General features: G+C 45.0%; 1 protein-coding gene and 1 long non-coding RNA gene across 6 annotated transcripts; both read right to left on the bottom strand.

Moving 5' to 3' along the window:
- Positions 1–5,367: 5,367 nt before the first annotated feature.
- LOC104581717 lies at positions 5,368–13,956 on the bottom strand. 5 transcript variants are annotated; one of them, XR_002962243.1, is made up of 7 exons: positions 13,105–13,917; positions 11,943–12,719; positions 11,521–11,616; positions 7,420–11,435; positions 6,035–7,329; positions 5,805–5,939; positions 5,368–5,730 (listed from the first exon to the last, which is right to left on the bottom strand). XR_002962243.1 is itself a non-coding variant. In XM_014897881.2 (6 exons), the coding sequence occupies exons 1-4, from the start codon at positions 13,495–13,497 to the stop codon at positions 7,070–7,072; spliced, it is 579 nt and encodes a 192-aa protein (XP_014753367.1). In that variant the 5' UTR covers positions 13,498–13,956; the 3' UTR covers positions 5,368–5,730; positions 5,805–5,939; positions 6,035–7,069. The 5 variants fall into 5 exon arrangements, 1 of the variants encoding a protein (XP_014753367.1); XR_002962244.1 differs by lacking the exon at positions 11,943–12,719 and having other exon boundaries at positions 6,035–7,126; positions 7,222–7,329; positions 13,105–13,915; XR_001405650.2 differs by lacking the exon at positions 11,943–12,719 and having other exon boundaries at positions 13,105–13,915.
- A 3,901-nt stretch (positions 13,957–17,857) lies between these two features.
- On the bottom strand, positions 17,858–19,184 carry LOC112270194. Its single transcript, XR_002962576.1, has 2 exons — positions 18,320–19,184; positions 17,858–18,240 (listed from the first exon to the last, which is right to left on the bottom strand). It is a non-coding gene; the product is annotated as an uncharacterized LOC112270194 (long non-coding RNA).
- Positions 19,185–20,814: the final 1,630 nt, after the last annotated feature.

Raw genomic sequence — 20,814 nt, 5'->3', positions numbered from 1 at the left:
GTTTTGTTACCTTTTTTTTGTTAGCTTTTTGTGTGCTTCTCGGTGGCGTGTTGGCGAGGGAGACGCTGTCGTCTAGAAGATTGGTGTCCTGATTCTTTCATCGTCCTAGTGCAGGCGTTGCAAACTATGCCATGGAATCGGTGGTTCTCACGGCACGCCTTTTCGTGTTTTTGGTCTTTTTCCTGTTGATTCAACGACGGAAAAGTTTTCAAAAATTTCAAAATAAATTGAGTGGGTTCATAACATATGTGCCTACCATGGCACAAAGTTTCAACTCCAAATTCATTATACACAGAGAGAAACAAAAAAGGCAAATGCAAACATAAATAGTGTCAGAAATTTTGTCTTTTGTGTTTTTGTCTTTTTCGACCTACTCACATCTGGATTTGTTTCTTTTTATTTTTGTATGCATATAATGAATTTGGATTTCATATGCTGTGACATGGTAAACACATCTGTTATGAAACGACTCAATTTATTTTGAAATTTTAAAAAAAAATTAGGATTAAGATATCTTCTCCCTTCTGGAGTGCTATCGTGCCGCCGCCAAGGGTCCCGGGTGGAGGCTTCTCGCGCGTTAAAAGCTGCAGCGTCGAGTCAAAAGGAAAACTGTTAAAATGAAATTCTTGTTCTATTCCATTGATTGATGATGATATTTATACAGGGTGAAGATGCACCAATACATGCATTGGTGTCCCAAACTTTTACCTTCACGTGGAAAATTTGGGACACGAACAGTTACATAACCCACTGCATAATTAATCATTAACTAACTAATTATTAATCTAATTGATCATAAATAATTATTCTCAACACTCGCCCTTGATCAATTTGCTTCGTTGATTTGTATAATCTCGAATCATCATGGAATCTTGTAATCTTGTAATTTCCTCCAAAAACCCTGTGGGAAAAATATTGAGGAAATAATAATAATATTGATATGTTATGAAAACTCCCTTTAAAAACCCAAGGGGAAAATTAAGGAGAAAATGGTATAACATATTTTGAATATTGCCTCTTGATAATTCATATTGAATTATGTGGACAATAAATATGTCTTGTATATTATCTATAAAAACCCCGGTGGGGAAAATAGAAAATATGACATATATTCTTATGTTAATATTGTCTCATTAAAAACCTTTTATGAGAAACTAGTGAGTAAAACGCATAATAGGAAAAGAGTGCAATATGATGTTGTGAACAGGTTAAATTCGGGTGAACACTCGCCCTGATGGTTGCAAATTTTTAAGTTGTCGCATACCAATCCCATATACACATTTCTGAAATGTGGAGTTGGGTAAGAACTTAGTAAATAAATCTGCGAGATTATCACATGATTTGGTTTGCAAGATATTTATCTCCCCATTTTGTTGTAATTCATGAGGATAGAATAGTTTAGGTGCAATAGGTTTAGTTATATTGCTTTTTATATAACCTGATTGCATCTGAGAAACACAAGCTGAATTATCCTCATAGATAATCGTTGGTGATTCAATTGAACCAATACCACATGATTGTTGTATGTGGTTAATCATTCTTCGTAGCCACACACTTTCACGAGATGCTTCGTATAAGGCTATTATTTCCGAATGATTTGCTGACATAGCCACTAGAGTCTGTTTAGAAGACTTCCACGATATGGCTGTCCCACCATGCAGGAACACGAAACCGGTCTGGGATCTGGCATTGTGGGGATCAGATAAATAGCCAGCATCAGTGTATCCGATTAATTCAGAGTCTTCGTTTTCCTTTTGGAAATATAGACCTAGATCTTTACTGCCTTGTAGGTAGCGAAAAACTTGCTTGACTCCTACCCAATGGCATTTTGTTGGAGGTGCGCTGTGTCTAGCTAGTAAATTTACCGCAAATGCAATATCCGGCCGGGTGCAATTTGCTAAGTACATTAATGCTCCAATGGCACTAAGATATGGGAATTCAGATCCCAAAATTTCCTCTTCATCACCTTTTGGTCTGAATGGATCTTTCTCTACGTTTAGAGATCGAACTACCATAGGTGTTTTGCATGGATAGGATTTGTCCATGTTAAATTTCTCCAAGATTTTCTGGATATATGTAGCTTGGTGAACCAATATTCCCGAAGGAAGGTGCTCAAGTTTTAAACCTAAGCAGAACTTGGTTTTACCCAAATCCTTCATTTCAAATTCCGTCATTAGATGGTTACGAGCCTCATCAATATCCTGTTTGTTGCCAATGATGTTTAAATCATCAACATATACAGAGATAATGCAAAATCCTATTTTGGATTTCTTGATGAATACACATGGGCAGTCATCATTGTTAGAGTAACCCTTTTTAATGAGAAACTCACTTAGTCGGTTGTACCACATTCTACCCGACTGTTTTAAACCGTATAAAGATTTATTCAACTTTACACAGTACATGTTGCGCCTTGCGTTAACATTCGGAATTTGGATTCCATTTGGAACCTTCATGTAAATATCCGAATCTAATGACCCATAAAGATATGCAGTCACGACGTCCATCAACTGCATAGATAGGCGATTTTGAACAGACAATGAGATTAAATATCGAAAAGTAATTCCACTCATAACCGGAGAATATGTTTCATTGAAATCAATGCCGGGTCTCTGCGTGAACCCTTTTGCTACTAGTCTCGCTTTGTATCTCACCACCTCATTGTTTTCGTTCCTTTTCTGGACAAAAACCCATTTGAATCCCACTGGGAAAACATTTGGAGGTGTAGATATTACTTCTGTAAATACTTTTCTTTTATTGAGCGAGGCTATTTCTGCTTGAATTGCATCCTTCCATTTAGGCTAATCGTTTTTCACACTCAGTTATGGTTTTTGGATCATGATCATTTAGAAGGTTGTCTGCAATCTTAGTTGAGAAATATGTGTCGACGAATGTAGTCTTTCTATTATATGTTTCTCCAGTATCTAAATAATTTGTGGAAATTTCATTTACATTTGGTGACTGTTCGCGATTTTCCGTTGCGGTTAAGTCTAGGTTTTCCGATGTTCCAGCATCAGTAATTGAGTGCACTATTGAGCTGGGTTGTGGATGTTGGTTATCCACAGGGTGTATATTACCCAATTGATCTCGGTCAATCAAATGTTGACTCACATTTGTTGTTGTTGTTGAAGGAGGTCCAGAAGGTTTATTCTTCTGTTTTCTTTGCCGCAGCTCCTTCGTTTGTTCCTTTTGTTGCTTGCTGGAAGCTAGATCTTTTTTAGTTGTCGTACTTCTACCCCTCTTCCTTTGAACGGTAGGTGCAGGAGGTTGAGTGGTTTTTATAGGTACCTCCACTCTTTCTGGTAGGTTCTGTGCAGGATTATAGGATTTAGTTACACCTTTGTAATCAACAAATGCGTCTGGTAAATTGTTTGCAATATGTTGCAAATTTATTATTTTCTGAACTTGTTGTTCAGTTTCTTGAGTACGTGCATCAGAGGCAGAAATGCCTTGGACATTCCAATTGATTTCTTAGCATTCTTGTTTTTGGTACTTTAAATCTCCCCCTAATGCCGGGAAATGATCCTCATTAAAAATACAATCAGCGTACCAGGCAGTGAATAAATCTCCTACGAGAGGTTCTAGGTACTTGATAATTGACGGTGATTTGTACCAGGCAGATCCCCAATTTTCTATGTGGTCCTATTGATGTACGTTGTGGTGGTGAGATCGGTACGTATATAGCGCAACCGAATTTTTGCAGATGGGAAATACTTGGTGGATTTCCATGTACTAATTGAAGGGGAGAAGTAGTGTGATATGTAGTTGGTCGCAGTTGAATTAAATCAGCGGCATGTATAGCCACATGACCCCAACAAGTTGTTGGTAGATTACAATTCTGTAATAAAGGTCTTGCAATAAACTTAATTCTCTTAATAAAAGATTCAGCTAAACCATTTTATGTGTGGACATATGGAACAGAGTGCTGAATTTCGATTCCTAATGCCATGCAATAATCATTGAAGGCGCATGAGGAGAATTCAGCGGCATTGTCCATTCAAATTGTTTTAATTTGATGCTTTGGATAATGAGCTTTTAATTTAATTATTTGGCTCATTATCTTTGCGAATTCATGTTTACGTGTGGAAAGTAGACACACATTAGACCATCTCGTAGATGCGTCAATTAATACCATGAAATACCTAAATGGTCCAGACAAAGGTTGAATAGGGCCACAAATATCTCCTTGAATTCGTTCAAGGAACTGTAGTGGTTCCGCATGTATTTTAAGATAAGAAGGTCTTAAAATTAGCTTGCCTTGTGCACATGTTGTGCATACAAAATCCTGAGATTCTGAGAATTTTGCTTTATTAAGATTATGACCAACAGAATTATTAATAATTTTTCGTATCATCCCGATAATGCCAAGTCTGGAATGTATTGACATTCTGAAAAATTATTTTATACGCAACATGGGCTACAGGTTTTATGTATGTATAGTACAATTCGAACGATAAAAAAGGAATCTTTTCAAGAATTTGTTTGCCATATCCGTTACCTTTTGTAAATAGGAAAAATTCCTCATTGTTGTCATCGTGGGTTTCTACATGAATCCCTTTTTGACGGATATCCCTATAACTTATTAGAGTACGAGTTGAATCAGGATACAATAAAACGTCCTCGATTACTACTTGTGTAACCATAGGAAGTGTGATAATGGCCTGTCCAGAACCAACAATTAATGTATCGATTGTCAAAATATTTCTTTGCGTTTTAATAAGGGTTTGAAAATATTTTATTTCCCTAAGTATAGTGTTTGTGGTGGCGCTATCCACAAGGCAAAGTTCTTCGTCCATTTTGGATTGACTCCCGTAGAAAAACTTTTGATTGTAGAGCAAAATGTGGTTGATAACGTGTTAGAATGAAATTCTTGTTCTATTCCATTGATTGATGATGATATTTATACAGGATGAAAAGACACGAATACATGCATTGGTGTCCCAAACTTTTATCTTCGCGTTCCAAATTTTCCAAAATTTGGGACACGAACAGTTACGTAACCAAGTGACTAATTAATCATTAACTAACTAATAATTAATCTAATTTATCATAAATAATTATTCTCAACAAAAACAAACGCACGGCACTGCTGCGTCGTCGCCGCGGAACCACCGACGCTGTGTCTGCCGCCATTGCCTCGCTGTCATGCTGCCGCCGCAGCGTCACCATCGAGATGCTGCCGTGGCGTCCGCCGTCAAGCTGCCGCCATTGCGTCTCAGTACTGCATCTACGGAAAAGCTCAACAAGAAGATCATTAACAAACAAGCCGACCGGGTGCACAGACAACCTCCTGCTGTCGTTGGTTGAGGCACACACTAAAATTCAATGAACACATAGAGGAAACAAAGCAAACATCTCAGCTTCAGGTTCAGCTGTTGAAAGCACAATCTGAAAATAGCATTGACCTGTTTAAATAGTAAAATCTCTTACATCTGAAAAGAGCATTGCTATTGCAATTAAATTGGTATGGCAATTTTTGCACTGGATCATTCAATCATGCATACTGAGAGAGTAATCTTACCGCTGCTCTAAATCCCAAAAGACCAGAACAGTAAACACACATCACACGTTTGTGTCAGAGAACTAGTGTACTACTTTTTCGAAAATCAGAGAACTGCTACTACATGGACTCCCACACTGTATCTATTTCATTTGTCCATGATCAAAAAATGTCTTCTCCCCTTAGATGTCTTCTGTGCAAAAGACTTCAATGTCCTCGATTCTACAACTCTGCACCAGAACGGTTTTTATAACAATGTAGAAATGCATTATTGAATATACTAGTAGCTGAACATAAAGCATACCATCAACAGTTCAGTAAAACTGGGTTCACTGTAACACTTGCTGAATCCATAATTTTGAGCATCGTTCTGATTGCTCCAATAAACATCCTCTTCTATGCAGTGAGTTTGTGTTGCTGTGATCTCATCTTCTAGTTGCTGAAACAAAAAAAACAGAAAGGTTTCTACAAATGTATTACTTTGTGTTTTATCTAGCAACAAAGTAATAATTTTGTTGTATATAAAGAACATACCTTAGGTGATTATTTTGCTTTCTTGCTTTAGTTGGTCCTTTCTTTGGATCCCCTTTCTTCCTGTTTCTACGTTGTTTGTCAATCCAACTCAGCTTTCTCTTTTTAGTTCTTTATACTTGTGGGATTTTTTCTTTAGGCGTGCACCTGCTAAAAGCTCATTTGATTCTGCATGTATCACTTGAGTAACACATTCCTTGTTATGGTTACTTTCACGGGCAAGTTTTTCTTCGGCCTTCAACTTCCTTACTAAGGCCATAAAGTGCATTTTCAATTTAGGAACAACATTGTTCGGACCTAGCTGCTTGAGTGACCAAATTGACAAATTTTTGATAGGGAAATTTGTAGCGGACAACAGCAGCCAAGATTGGATTTTCAACAACGCCCCTCCAACTTTTGTCCTGAATAATTCCACACCGTGCTTGTCGATTCCATCACTTCAAAATATAATGTACCGGCAATAACTTGATATTCATCAAATCAAGAACTTTTAGAGCATGGGCGCACAATATTCCAATTCTCTCAAATTGTTCACAAGTGCAGTAAGCTGTTTGTTGAGAAGGATTACTAAAAACTTTGCTTCATCTCCAAAGGTTGGACTACCAATTGTATTCATAGCCCACGTCCATTCTGTTGGTGCATGCTGTTATCGATCTCTCAAATTCTGCTTGGGAACTTTCAAATATGATAGGCGTGTAAACCTGGCTTGCTTGGACCAACATGGGAACATTCATTTTGACCTTATAGATTCTATCAAACCAAGTTTGCTTTTCTACTTTAGCTCTCATTGTGTCAAAAGCTTCCTCAAATGTCTGCAAGAATATTTGATTCATCGACACTTTCATCCTCCTCCTTCATGTGACAAGATAAATGCTTGACGGCATTCTGCATTATATGAGTTCTCCTGACAGCTTGAATATTTGATTCATCGACACTTGCATCCTCCTCCGTAAAACAAAAAATACTTGGGTTTTAGTATCGCTTTCTGGCACCAAATCCAATTTTGCCCCGTAATACACCCAAAAGTTCCATGCTTCGTCAAATGTGCTGAATTTCATTCCCATCTGTGGCACCCAACTTGGTATGGCATTCAATCTATAAAAATCATGAGAATCAACATCCGTTAGAGCACACTGAGCATAAAGTTTACAAAATGGGTGCAACTCTTTTAATGCATCTCAGTTAGTTACGTATTTGGACTGTCCTTAGCCTGGTAATATTCCTTGTTTGTCTGATGGAGGGGGGGGGGGGGGGGGGTGTCTGCCGCAATTGATTTATTGGTTACGACAACCAAAGGTCTGAAGCAATAGGAGAGCAAGATCAGAGAACATTGATTCTAAAAATTAGATTAGGGAAGCAGCAGGAGTGCAAGATTGGCGAACATTTACCTTCAATCTGTGTCCTCGATCGGAAGTGGCGTGTACATGAAGAGAGAGGCAGTAGCTCGACTGCGACGCAATGTGAGAGCTGGACAGCTTGACAGCGGACAACGCGGTATAGCAAGTGCTAAGAAAGAAAACATGGCCCCTACAGTATAGCAAGTGCTAACAAAGAAAACACGCCAAAAACTGTCGAGAAGATCTCAGATATATCTAACAAGTGCTAACAATGAAAAGGCGCCAAACGCTGCCGTCAAGAAGTTCCTTCGTGCTGTCCCCAACAAGTTTCTCCAGATTGCTTCAACCATCGAACAATTTGGTGATCACAAGACCATGACGATGGAAGAGGTCATTGGGCGATTGAAGGCACACGAAGAGCGCCTACGAGGAAGTGGTGATGTTGATGAGGAGCACTTGCTGCTGACCCGTGCAGAGTGGAAGGAGAGACACAAGGCTGAGAACTCATCACGAGGATGAGGGCGTGGTGGAGGTCAATGTGCTGACCCGTGCAGAGTGGAAGGAGAGACACAAGGCTGAGAACTCATCACGAGGATGAGGGCGTGGTGGAGGTCAAGGCCATGGTTGCGGACGTGGTTGGGATAAGTCCGAGCTGAAGTGTACTACAACTGTTCTAATTTTGAACACTATGCTTATGAGCGTCCAGAGAGGGGTGGTGAAAGTGCACGTCCAGCGGTGTGATGCTTTTGGAGACCGTCTGCAGGCTTCGACGTGAGGCCGACCAATATGGTGTGATGCCATTGTGAGTAGAAAGGTTGGTGTGAAACCGGAACGGTGGTGTGAAGATATGGAGTCAGTGTGAGGTTGACAAGCATGGTGTGATGCCGATGCTAGACATGAGGCGGTGTGAGGCTATCACAAGATGAAGCACATGGCCCAGGTGATCTGGATTAGTGGATCTAGTTGATATGACAAGATTAAGGGGGAGATTGTTAGGAGTAATCTTGTCATCATAGGACAGTTGTGATATCTAAGTAAATACAACTGATTGTTACATGGAGCTAGCTTAGTCATGAAGTATCCATGGTACGTTGGAGTTTTACAATAAGTAGAAGTAATAGTATTCAAGTCAGTTTTGAATAGCTCTGTGAACATTAACCGACTTATTGTTCAGTAAATAGCCTATAAGGATGTATCCCCTTTGTAACAAAACGAAGTTTGTACTACATTGAGAAGAATAAATATAGCTTCATATTTTGTGTATGAGGGCAACTCCAGCAGGGCGACCCATTTGGGACGCGGGCCGAAACGGACGAAACCGCAGTCCAGCGGGGCGACGCATTTCCGCGCCCGTCCGCTTTTTGCTCAGGCGCGACCCATTCAGGCCCCAAATCTGGGCCGGGTTTGCGTCTCCACGGACAGAGAAACGGACGGCCACGCGGCCCGTTCGTCCGCCTAGGGCAGAACGATTCCACTCTTTTCGCATTCCCGGGGCCACCTGCCACCGATCCAACAACCCACCCACCCACCCGGTCCTTTTTAATGGGACCGCGTCGACCCCATTTCCCCACCCCCACCTCACACACCCACTCGCTCCCCGAAACCCTAGCTTCCTGCCGGCAACATGGATCCGCCGGCGTCTCCTCAGTCCGCGTTCTCGACGAACGTGTGTGTCGGCCGTCGTGGAAGCGCCCATCTCGGCTGGGGAGCTTTCCCAGTCGGTCAATCCGACGGGCGTCGCACTAGGCTTGCCCCGAGGCACGGTGGCGGCGCGCTCTGGGTGCCCAAGATGGAGCATGAGGAAGAAGAGGCGGCGCCGGAGCTAGAGACAATGGAGATTGAGGAGGAAACGCCGGCCCCTCCTGCAGCAGCACCGCATCTCCCTGGATCCTGCTTCCGGGTTCCTAAGGCCGATGAAGAAGAGGAGCAGCGCCTCATCTTCTTCGCGTGCGAGGCCTCTGAGGAGCACGGCCCCATGGACGACGCGGAGCTCGTGCGGGGGTTCGCAACGGACCATGCGTTCGAGCTTAACCAGTGGGTGTGGCTTGTGGACAAGGGGTTGGCGCCGCTCCTCCATACTCCGTCACCGAGCCGCTGGAGGTGCCTCCCCCGCGTGGACGAGGACGATCAGTAAATTTTCAAAATGGTTCACAACCCACTCAGGTATGACTATCTTAGCCCCCTGGTCTACGAGGACGATCAGTAGCAATTTGTATCTAGTTGATGGTTCATGTTTAGCAATGAAATGAAGCAAATCTATTTAGGGTTCATGTTGTCTTCTTCCCAAATGTGTTTATTTTATTCCCAGTTTGTGTCTCCCGTTGGATGCATTGCTCGACCCGAACGGACGAAGGCCAGAATGGGGCCTTTTTCTGTCCGGCCCGCGACGAAACGGACCAAAACGACAGAAAAAAGAAGGTGTGTCTGAAGTTCAACTTTTAGAAGGTGAAAACCCCCTAGCTACACCTCCGCCCGACACACACCTCCAAATCAGTCTCAACACCTGCGCCCGACGCCGCTCCTCCATGGCAGCATCGCCTCCTCGATCTCGCCACTGACACCGCCTCCTCAATCTCGCCCCCGAGCTCCTCCACGACCGGCGTAATCCCGCCCACCGAGCTCGTCTGCATTCGCCGAATCGCTCCCCCTAGCTCCTCCGTGATGCCGAATCCTCCTCATCGCAAGCCATCGCAACCCGCCGATGACCCCCTCCTCAGAGAGTGGCATGAGTGCCGTGAGATCGTCAGAGCGAGGCGGATTTGGTGGGTCGGTGTGGACTGTGGAGGATTTGGTGGAGAGAAGAGCAGAGGAAAGAGATATGGGTGAAGAGGGAGATGAGATACCCAGGCTAGACTCAACCAGGATGCAAGATGGAATGCAGGGTGAGGACGCACAGGCAACCAAACGCACCCTAACCAATCCTTCCTTGTCCACAACCATCAATCTCTAGATCTAGAGGTAGATTCCACTTATCAAGACAGCTAGCACTCAAATCTCCAAAACAAGAAGCCCAATCTAGTTTAGTTAGAAACCAGGTTAAGAGAAGTTTGTTTCAAGTCGGAGAAAATTTGTAAAGTGACTTAATAAACCAAAATAAATCACAAACTAATTCTTAAATGATCTTAAATTAGCTTTAAATCCAGTAAAGCAAAATAGAAATACAATAATAGTAAGTTAACAATTATTAAAGACTTATATACGGGTGTTTCAACTTTCTTGTTGTGATAAGATCTCTATAAGAAGTTTCAATGTGGATATATGGATGCATATCGTTCATCTTGGAGGAGTGTTTAGTGCTTTGGGTTGTTATTGGGGTGTTAGATATTTCCCATGTGGCCCTGTATATGTGTATAGCATGTTGAGGATTCTACATGCACCATGTTCATGTTATTGACAAGAGAAAAATCAAATATATCTAACTTGATCACATCATATTGAACCAAGTCGACATATACAAAGTTATTAATCAAATACACAACATCACATCATGTAGTTTACTCAGAGATATAATGCACGTTGATCCCGATTGGACATGAAGATCTCAAATATCTAATATTGAAATGTCATACATGTAGACAACTAAATGTATATATCGGTACCACATCATGTAGTTTACTCAGACATATAATGCACATTGATCCCAGTTGGGCATGATGATCTCAAATATCTAATATTGAAATGTCATACATGTATACAACTAAATGTATATATCTATCACTACCACCTAGGTATACCAAGTGCTAACAACGAAAACACGGCCACTACTCCAGGCCTCCAAAAAACAATCACTTAGAAGTACCGAGTGTGATCATACCAATGACAAGAAAAGTATACAATATGATGAAAGTGCTAAGAGTCGCAAATTTAGTATATTGCAAAGAACAAGGAGAGGACAAGAACGAGCTAACGGCGTAGCCCGAAGAAGCAAAAAAAACTCCAACTATGAAAAGGCCAAAAAGGAATAGCCTCACCCGAACACTAGAGGTCCTCAACAAACTGTAAAGCGTGACAGAGGCAGGCAAAGATCCACCTACCAGGGGCCCTAGCAACGTAGTGTATCTCGACGACTGAAAAAAAGACATTAAAAACATCAGTGCCACATATATATATATATAGTATATTGACACAACAACCAAGTCAAAATTGACTTACAGGTGCAACTGGTGCAACAGGCATGCCGCGCCCCACCTTTGATTCCGCCTGAGCTCCCGCGCGTGCCGCGGATAAGCAATCATCAGAGTCAAGAACCTGAAATCAATAGAATTTGTAATAATTAGTAAAATTCAGAAGCATTTTATAAAGGAAAAACTTGACGAAAGAATACTACATGTCTCATATATGAAATCGACTAAATAATCAGCTAATATTTTGACTAGAGATCAATATTGTGTCATGGTGCCAGCCCTCCTCCCACCGCGACTGCTGCTCGCATGGACACTCTGGGCATTGTCGCTAGCCATATTTGATGAATCTTTGATGAATCAGGTTTTTTCTGAATATTTGAGAAAAATTGTACTGGTCTTCTTTGATGACATTTTGATTTATAGCAAAACATAAAGGACCATGAAGAGCACCTTCAGGCAGTTGTAGAAACTATCAGACAGAACCAACTGAAAGCTAAGCAAAGCAAGAGTGTGTTTGCTGTCAACAAGGTGGAATATCTAGGACACATCATCTCTTGGGATGGAGTAGCCACTTCTCCATAGAAGATCCAAGTTTCCAAGATATCCTGAAGTGGCAGATTCCAAAGAATATCACCAAACTGAAGGGTTTTCTTGGTATGACTGCGTATTATAGGAGATTTATAAAAGGGAATGGTGCCATTTGCAGACCATTTCATGATTTGTTAAAGAAAGATTCATTACAGTGGACTAATATTCAAACTCAGGCTTTTAAGCATCTCAAACAGTTAATGACTACTGACCCAGTTCTGGCTTTACCTAATTTTTCCTTACCATTCACTATCCAAACTGATGCCAGTGGCAGTGCTTTGGGAGGAGTTTTAATGCAACAAGGAAGACCAATAGCTTATTAAAGCAAATCCCAGGGTCCCAAAGGTTCAGCACCTTCTGTGTGTGACAAGGAAGCTATGGCAATTCTGGAAGCACTAAGAAGATGGAGGAATCATCAAGACTGATCAAGAAAGCCTGAAGTACATCACTAGCCAAAACTCATAGAGGGAATTCGGCACAAATTACTGTTGAAACTCATGGAATTTGATTATGTGGTGGAGTACAAGAAAGGCAAGGAAAATAAAGTGGCTGGATAGAAGATATATAACGCAGTTATGGTACTGATGCTAAAGTGCAACAATTGCTCCAAAAAACTGACTACAACACTGCCTCCACAACCTGCATTGTATCAAAGGTGCTAACATCAGACACTATATTTTCACCCTAGAGAATTAAAAGGACCTTTTATTGGCCAGGCCTCAAGAAAAGTGTTAAAGTGCCTAAACAAGGGAGAACATGTCAAAGTCCCAAGCCTGCTTGACCCATTGGACACTTGCAGATATGAACAGATCTGAAAGACAGACTGTTCTTGGTCTGAGAAATTTTCTCCAAATTCTGTGGACCCTTCAGGATACTATCCAGAGTCTGGACATCATAGTTGTTCACGGAATTAACAGAACCTTGGATGGGAACTGGGAAGGTCCCCTCGGCAGTCTCGCCACCAAAGGATTTCAGATCGAACAACGCGCGCGGGGGGGGTGGGGGAAGGGGTGTTCGTGGGTACCTGGTCAGAGGCTCCTGCAGGGGAGGGGATCCGGATGGCTGTGCTGACGCCCGCGGCTGCTCCAGCGGCAGCGGCCTCCTGTCTGCTCGCCATATCAACCTGAGCGCCGCAGGTCAGGAAAGTGCGCCGGGTCGATGCCTTGAGATGATTCTCAAGCGCGGCAGTCCCCTCGGCGCCGCCTTCCGCGATTGCAGCATTGACTTGCCCCAGCGAAACCACATCTTCGTCCTCAATCTCCTCACCTTCTCGAACTATCCGCCGCTTTCTTGCCCCTCCCGCGCCCGCCGGTGCGACCAGTGTACACAACTTCACCTCAATTCTCGCCGCGACAACCTCGGCAACAGTTGTGGCGGCGATCTCCTCCGCAATCTCGTCCTCTGACGAGTCCGCCATCTCCCCTGCTTGTGTCGACGAGCGCGCAGGCCGGGCGGCGACGAGCGCTTGCGTCGACGAGCGCGAAGGTGGGGCGGCGACGAGCGACGGGAGTGGGAGAGGGATTAGGGTTTGAGGCTGGAAGGGATCGAGGAGGGGCGGGGCGGCGGCGACGCGAGCGAGAGATGAATAATGTGGGCTTCAGGCGGGGATGGTGCGGCCAGCGGCGGCGTTGGCGTTGGCGTTGGCTTCAGGCCCCAGCGGGAAGGCGGACGGGCACGTGGTCCGCTGGAGTTTCGGATACGAAGTGGCGGACCGCTCCCGGAGCGACGAGAACGGCGGATCAATCCGGGGCGACGGTGACGGTGAGCTTGGGGGCGAGAGCGAGCGCCGTGGAGAGAGCGAGCGGGCTTTTTGCAGGTGAAGCCGAGAAGGCGCGATTCATCGATTGCTCCCAAATGTGTTTAAGGGGTTTGTTTGCAGGGCGTTCAGTTGCAATTTCTTCAGAAACCAAGGCTGTGTTTGGTTCTGGAAACCAGTTGAAAGGTAATGGAACCGTGCTATTTTTCGAGACCCTAGTATTTGGTCGAGGTAATTGGTAAAAGTGGAACCGAACCAACTTGTTCCATCAAAGGAATTATTCGACTGAGATGCGAAACTATAGGTGGCTATCGGGCCAGGCCGGGCGGCTCCGGCCCGGCTTGGGATAAACGGGCCTGGTCCGGGCACAGCCTGGTGAAGCTCGGCAATATAGGGATCGTGTCGGCCCGGCCCGAAAATGCCACCTCCCGGTCCAGGCGCGGCACCGAGCCCGGCCGGGCCGGCCCAGGCCCGTTAGGGCCTTGCGGGCCTCGAGAATCCCTTAGGCATGGACCAGCCCAGGCAGCCCAGTAAACTTTTTTGGTCCATGCCAACGAGGAAATGGGTCGAAAGGTGGGTCAAATGGGTCAGCTCCTTGATTCTTCGGTGGGAGGTCTTGGGTTCAAATCTCATATCCCCAAGTTTTTACTTTCCTGAGATGAGTGCAGCACTTGGATTTTTTTTTAAAGAAAAAAGTTCAACGGGCCGTGCTGGTCCGGCCCGACAGGCCTGGGGTTGAGGCTCGTCACGCAGGCCTAATCGGGCCGGGTGCAAACGGGCCAAGCTCGTCGGGCTTCCGGGCTTTTCAAAAGAGGAAATTTGCTGGAGGACATCGTTATTTTGTGGCATTTGTCAAAACACATCATCGGAATGTGTCTTTGTCTAATACCATTACAATTATATGGACATTTGCTATGCATTGCATGGACTAAATTTGAGAATTTGACATTTTTACTTGCGCGACCACCATCTTAAATCCAATTTTGAACATTTGTTTCCTTTGTACGAATCGATATTTGACATCTACTAGGGTTCGTTGTTGGTTGAGGTGAGCATTCGTCCCTTGTGTTGAGAAAAACGCTTCGAACAAAGAGTTTGAAAAATTCTAGACACATTTGCTAAAAGAATGATAATTCAATGTGAAAAAAAGTCAAACGTTTCGTTTTGGACCATACAATGTGTTCTGGCAAATGTCCATGAAATCGTAATGATACTGCGCAAAGACACGTTCGGACGGTGTGTTTCGGCGAAGTTTACGAAATAACGGTCCCTCTAACCAATTTTCACTTTAAAAAACGCCCGGTACAATAGCCACGTTTACGCGGAACCGCTCGGTAACTCAAAAAGCTTGGTATCGTCCGGTTCCTCCTCTTCCCGTGACTCTCTCCCGTCTTTCCTCTCACCGCCCAGCACCGAGCTCCCGACCGAAACCCTCTCCTTCTCCTCCCCAAGCCATGTCGGCGGCTTCCATCCCCACCAGATCCCCACGTCTCCCCTCCTCTTGAACTCAATCCCGACGAGATCTAGGGCCCTGCCGGCGGTGGACGCTTGGCAGGAGGACACGAGCCCAGGAGGGTGGTGTCAGGCGAAGACGACGGAGTAGGAGGCTGCGGGGCGTAGTTGTTGGAGGAGGTCAGCGAAGGAGGGAGGCAGAGGAGTCGGCACTGCAGGGGATTGGAGTTGCGACTTCGATCTGAAGAGGAGAGGAGGCGGCTTGCGGTTTGGTCCTGCAGGTCAAAGGAGGCGGCTTGCGGTTTGGAAGAGAAGCAGGAGAGATCTCAAGGTAATTATGCTGTATCTTTTTGGGGTGTAATTATTTCGAGGAAGATTTTCTCTATGCACTGTATGCTCAAATTGTTAGATAAACAACAGTGAGAAACTTGTTGCATGTATGCATTGTCATTTTTTGATAGCCATGTATGCATTGTACATGGTAAAGAGGATGGATAGGAGGCGGAAATTCGTGCTTAGGGGAGCTGCAACATTTCTGGTTTTCACATTGGTGGCTTTGGTTATTCTGGATAGAATAAAGAAGAGGAGACCTCGGTTACCTATGGTCCTATTTGGGAAAGAGATCAACAAAGAATCAATTATCTAAACAATAAAATTTTCAACTGTGATGTGAGATGCAGAAATATGTTAAGGGTTGGACGAGTACCCTTTTTCCGATTGTGTGAAATTTTGAGGGAACATATGCTGCTGAGAGACACTATACATGTATCCGTGGAGGAGCAACTAGCAATGTTCTTGAAACTATTGGGCATAACCTTAGAAATAGGGTTGTTGGGGTTAATTTTGACAGGTCAAATGATACAGTAAGCCGCTATTTTAGACTAGCCCTTCACGCAATAGGTGAGCTACGAGCTGAATATATCAGGCCACCTTCCTTGGAAGTTCCAGCTAAAATTGAAGAGAACCCGCGGTTTGACCCATATTTGAAGGTATTTTGAGAAACTTGTCCTTACATATTTAGGTGTGAACTTCTATGGCTTATAAGTTCTAACCCTTCTAAATATATAGGATTGCATTGGAGCAATTGATGGTACACATGTTCGAGCAGTGGAATGGAATAACAAAGTAAAAATCCATTCCATTCCGCCCCACTCTGAACCAAACACAGCCTAAACAAACACGCCCGATCAGAATTGGCTGGCTGTGATGCACCGGATGCATGGCCATGGGTACACAGCGATGTTGCATTCATAAGATACAACTTCATTCTACATATTGTAGTAGCATTCATCTTTTATACTTGAACTAGAAAAGAGCCCCATGTCATGTTTTTTTTCAAAAAATATGTATGATTTCTAATATAGTTCACCCACAATGAATGTCAAATAATTTTATAATAAGAACGGTGATACGAATAACAAAGTGAAAATAAATTTGGAAGAAAAAGTCTTAATATAACCCTGTATGTAAAGAGGTGTACCATTGTAGATACTAGCAGGTGTGCCCGCGCGTTGCTACGGGTCAACAAAATCACAAACTATTTATTTTTATTTTCTGTGTAGGCAACTCATGGCGCCGTTGAGGTCGGCATGCGAGTGTGGTGGCGTCGGCTGTAAGACGGAATAGGAGAAATCGTGAAAAAAAGCTGGAGGAAAAAAAATAACGGGCAATGGCATATTGGTTGTAATTTTAACGAAAAAAACTGGAGGAAAAGAAAATAACGAGCAGTGGCATATTGATTGTAATTTTAACGAAGTTAACCTACGGTGACGGCGACCGTACCATCACCACCAATTTCAATTTAATAGATAGTAATAGATAATAGATAATCATGTATAGGCAAAAGAAATGTCGCCGTGGTATGTTTTTTATACAAAACTCAAAAGGAAAAGATAAAGACAATGAAGGAAAATAGGTATGGAAGGAAGTGCTTTCACATATCATCATGTACTTGGATTGAACTATTCAGCGGACGTGCCCATCGATCCTTAGCATACGGCGCCTTACAAGCAGCGCACGGGAGCGGCGCGAGAGCAAGCGCCGGGCCTGCTGGGCAATTTCCTACTTGCAGTTCGTTAAGTACAAAGGAGATTTCAAGCATTTTGTACTTGTTCATTTTATATATTCAAAAAAAATTATAACTCAAACCGTGTGTCCGATTCACAATCCGTCTTCGCCATTAGATCCGTATCAACGATTACTTCAAAACTAGATCTTTCTTGAATATGTTTCAACAAAATAGTTCAGGCTCTTTTGTTGTCCGGTCATATTGCACAAGTTACCATCCTACCTCGACAACCAAACCAAAAGGAGAGACGGGGCGTGCCAAAGCAAAAGGGGACACGGGACGGGACGTGCAGGGCGTGCAGCGAGCGGGCGAACCAAGCCGTGAGCGTGAGCTAGCAGTGTGAAGAGGTCGGCCCAACCGATGGCCACATGATTAGCATGTTAAGTATCACATTGTGGTTACCAGATTATACTCACTTGCTTACTAAGTTAATATCACCCTTTTACCAAATTTATATCACTTCTTTACCAGGTTATTGTCACTTTATTAGGTTAATATAACTTGGTTATCAAATTATAGTCATTGTTTACCACGTTAATATCACTTGGTTATCAGGTCATGATCAATTGTTTACCAGGTTAATATCACCTGTAAAACAAAGTTCACTTGGTTACCAGGTTATACTTATCAGGTTAACATCACTGGGTTACCAATTTATCTGTGTCTAGCTACCATGAGATGCGGCATTCTATACATGTAGGAAGCAAATGGTGGTTCCTTCTCCGCCTACATGCCTGCTAGTGCGGTAGTAGCGACTTCTCCGCCATCACGACATTGACGCGGCCTGTTGTTGCTCCGTGTCGTGGTGCCATGTCCGAGCGCCATTGTCCGTGGCGGCATGTCGAAGGGTTGCAAGAAGGCCACCGTTGCCGCCGCAGCCTTTTCTGAAAAAAAGGATAATCTAGCAGCAGCATAGCAGCGATGGCAACAACAGATATCAACAGGGTAGTAGTTGGAATTTACGAGGAGCAGGTCGTGGACGATGGAGATGTGAGGAGGTGGTCCAGGACGACGGAGACGTGCCGTACTCGCCGCTGCAGCAGTACCACGCGCTACCATATACGTTGCACACCCTCTTGCGCATGCGTGCACACCAGCATCGGTGACGCCGGAGGTGAGGGAGAAGCCGGGATAGGCCTGTGGTGCTGAGGTGGCGCCGTTCAGAGCACGCCTAGGAAAACGACAGCAGGGCGGCGCGCAAGGGTCCGAGGGCGACCCTGGCTCAGCTACGCCAGGGGCCCTTCACGGCCGCCGCCGCCGCTGCTCTTCGCGGCCCCCCCGTGCGCTGCTGCGGCTCTTTGCGGTCGCCCCGCGCGCCCCACGCCGCCGCTCTTCCCGTCCGCCCCACGCGTCGGCGCGGCCGCGCCGCCGCGGCCGCACTTCTAGGCCCCCCGCGCACCGCCGCGCTCTTCCCGTCCGCCCCGCGCGTCTCCGCCGCGGCTCTTCTCGCGTCGCCGCTGCCCTTCGCGGCTGCCGCCCCGCGCGCCCCACGCCTCCACTCTTCGCGGCTGCCGCCCCGCGCCGCCACTCTTCGCGGCCACCGCCGCCGCTGCTTCCATTGCACACGGCCGCTGCTTCGCGAGCCCCACGCCGCCGATCGGAGGAGTAGAGAGGAGGAGGTCGGGGGAGGAGAAGAGAGGAGGAGATCGAGACTCGGGAGGAGAAAGAAACGTCGAGAGAAGAGGAGAATCGCGGGCGCTGTGATGTCGCTCGTTGCACGTGCACGAATCTCGAAGTGCGCCGTAAGCTAAGACAACGCTGGGCACGTCTTCCTCTTCCCATTAGGTTGTCCGTTCTTAGAAGAAAGATAGGTACAAGAAAATCCTACGTGGATCCTGGCAAAAATAAAAGGAAGAAAGAGGAAAAAGCAACTAAGAGCCTCATTTTCCGGATCGTGAGAACACGCCTGAATCCGGCTACGAAAAGCAAGCTCAGGTGCCACGTCCTTAAAAATACGTCTATTGTGCTCGTTCCACACGCCCACCATGTGTTGAGGAGCCTGCCGCTAATAGCCTGCTTGCCAGCTTTTGTACGGTTTAGCGATAAAAAATACAACTAGAAGATCGACACACTTGGAACGGAAAGCTGCCATGGGTTTTACACCGATAGACCTATTGTTTTTCGGTTGTAATAGACTCAAGATAAAAGCAACTCTAACAGATACCGAAAAGATGGCTGAACCAAAAAATAACCGTCGGTTATCGGTTTTGTGGCAGAAAAGGGCCAGATCAGATACCGAATAGTTGCGGAAACTGAAAACAAAAGTTTCGAATTTACCGAATAGGAGCCCTCGAAACTTGATATCCTCGGTCCCGTCTTCCCGCCCCCCCCCCCCCCCCCCGCCTCGGTACCGAAGTGGCCTCGGGAAAAGATTGGCGAAGGGATATTTCAACCCGCGTCGCGACATTTTTGTCTTCCCTGACATGCCGCTCCTGCGATTTTGCGCCGCCGCCGGTCGCTGTTCCGCTTCTCCCCGCCACCGCCAACGCTTCCACTCTGTCAGCCCGCTGCCTCGTGAACTTCCGCCGCTAGTTCCCCCGAGCTAGGAGCACCGAAACCGCCGGCGCTGCCGTCCGCCCGCTGTTCAGGAGCTTCAGAAGGATCCAAATCCGACGCCGTCTAGCCAAAGGAGGCCAACTTCGCCCGATCTACAAACAAATCCCCCCCCCCCCCCCCCCCCGCCTGACAAGGTAAATTCTGATCGATTTCGTGCCTTTGGATTTGGGGATCTCACAATGACTCCTAACTCCCAACTTTTTTTTGTCATGATAATAACGGTGATAATAAACAATGTATCTATTTTTGAAAGTTTGAAAGTAAATTTTAAGGAACCACCGTTTTTGGGGCAGTCGTCTCACCGAGTACTAGTTTTTACTAATTTGTCTGTATAACCACACATTCTCGGTCAGACTGCCTCAACTTGCCCAAAACACCTATTTAAGCCCATTTTGATGCAAAGCGGCGAGGTCAGGGGAGGCGCGGGAGCGGTGGCATGGCTGTCGGCATCGTGGCCACAGAGGTGAGGAGGAGACAATGACGAGACCGGGAGAAGACGTGCGGGGACCTACATGTCATAGAGAGAGAGGGGGCATGTTTAATCCTACGTCGAATCCATCTTTATAAATTTTTGTCAACTCAATCTCTAAGAAGGAGTCGCAGGTTTCATCTTTACTGGATCGGGTAAGGTTCAATCCTACGTGGCACCTGACATGTGGGGTCCATCGCAAGAAATCCCATTAGACGACCTAATATACGAGTTTTGGGCTTCGTGAGACACTCTGCCCGAAAACTGTGGTTCTGTGGGCAAATTAGTAAAATATGAGACTCGTTGAAACCTAAATAATTGTGATTCTGTTAAGTTTACTCTAGTTTTAATGATTAACAAAATTAGCCGAATGACATTCTCTCTAAAAAAAGTTTTTCGGCCCGGTTCGGCAAGATTGTAGGCTTCGCTTTTT

The sequence above is a fragment of the Brachypodium distachyon genome, chromosome 1, assembly GCF_000005505.3.
Source record: "Brachypodium distachyon strain Bd21 chromosome 1, Brachypodium_distachyon_v3.0, whole genome shotgun sequence".
NCBI lineage: Eukaryota > Viridiplantae > Streptophyta > Magnoliopsida > Poales > Poaceae > Brachypodium > Brachypodium distachyon.
This window is presented reverse-complemented; position numbering and strand designations above follow the sequence as displayed.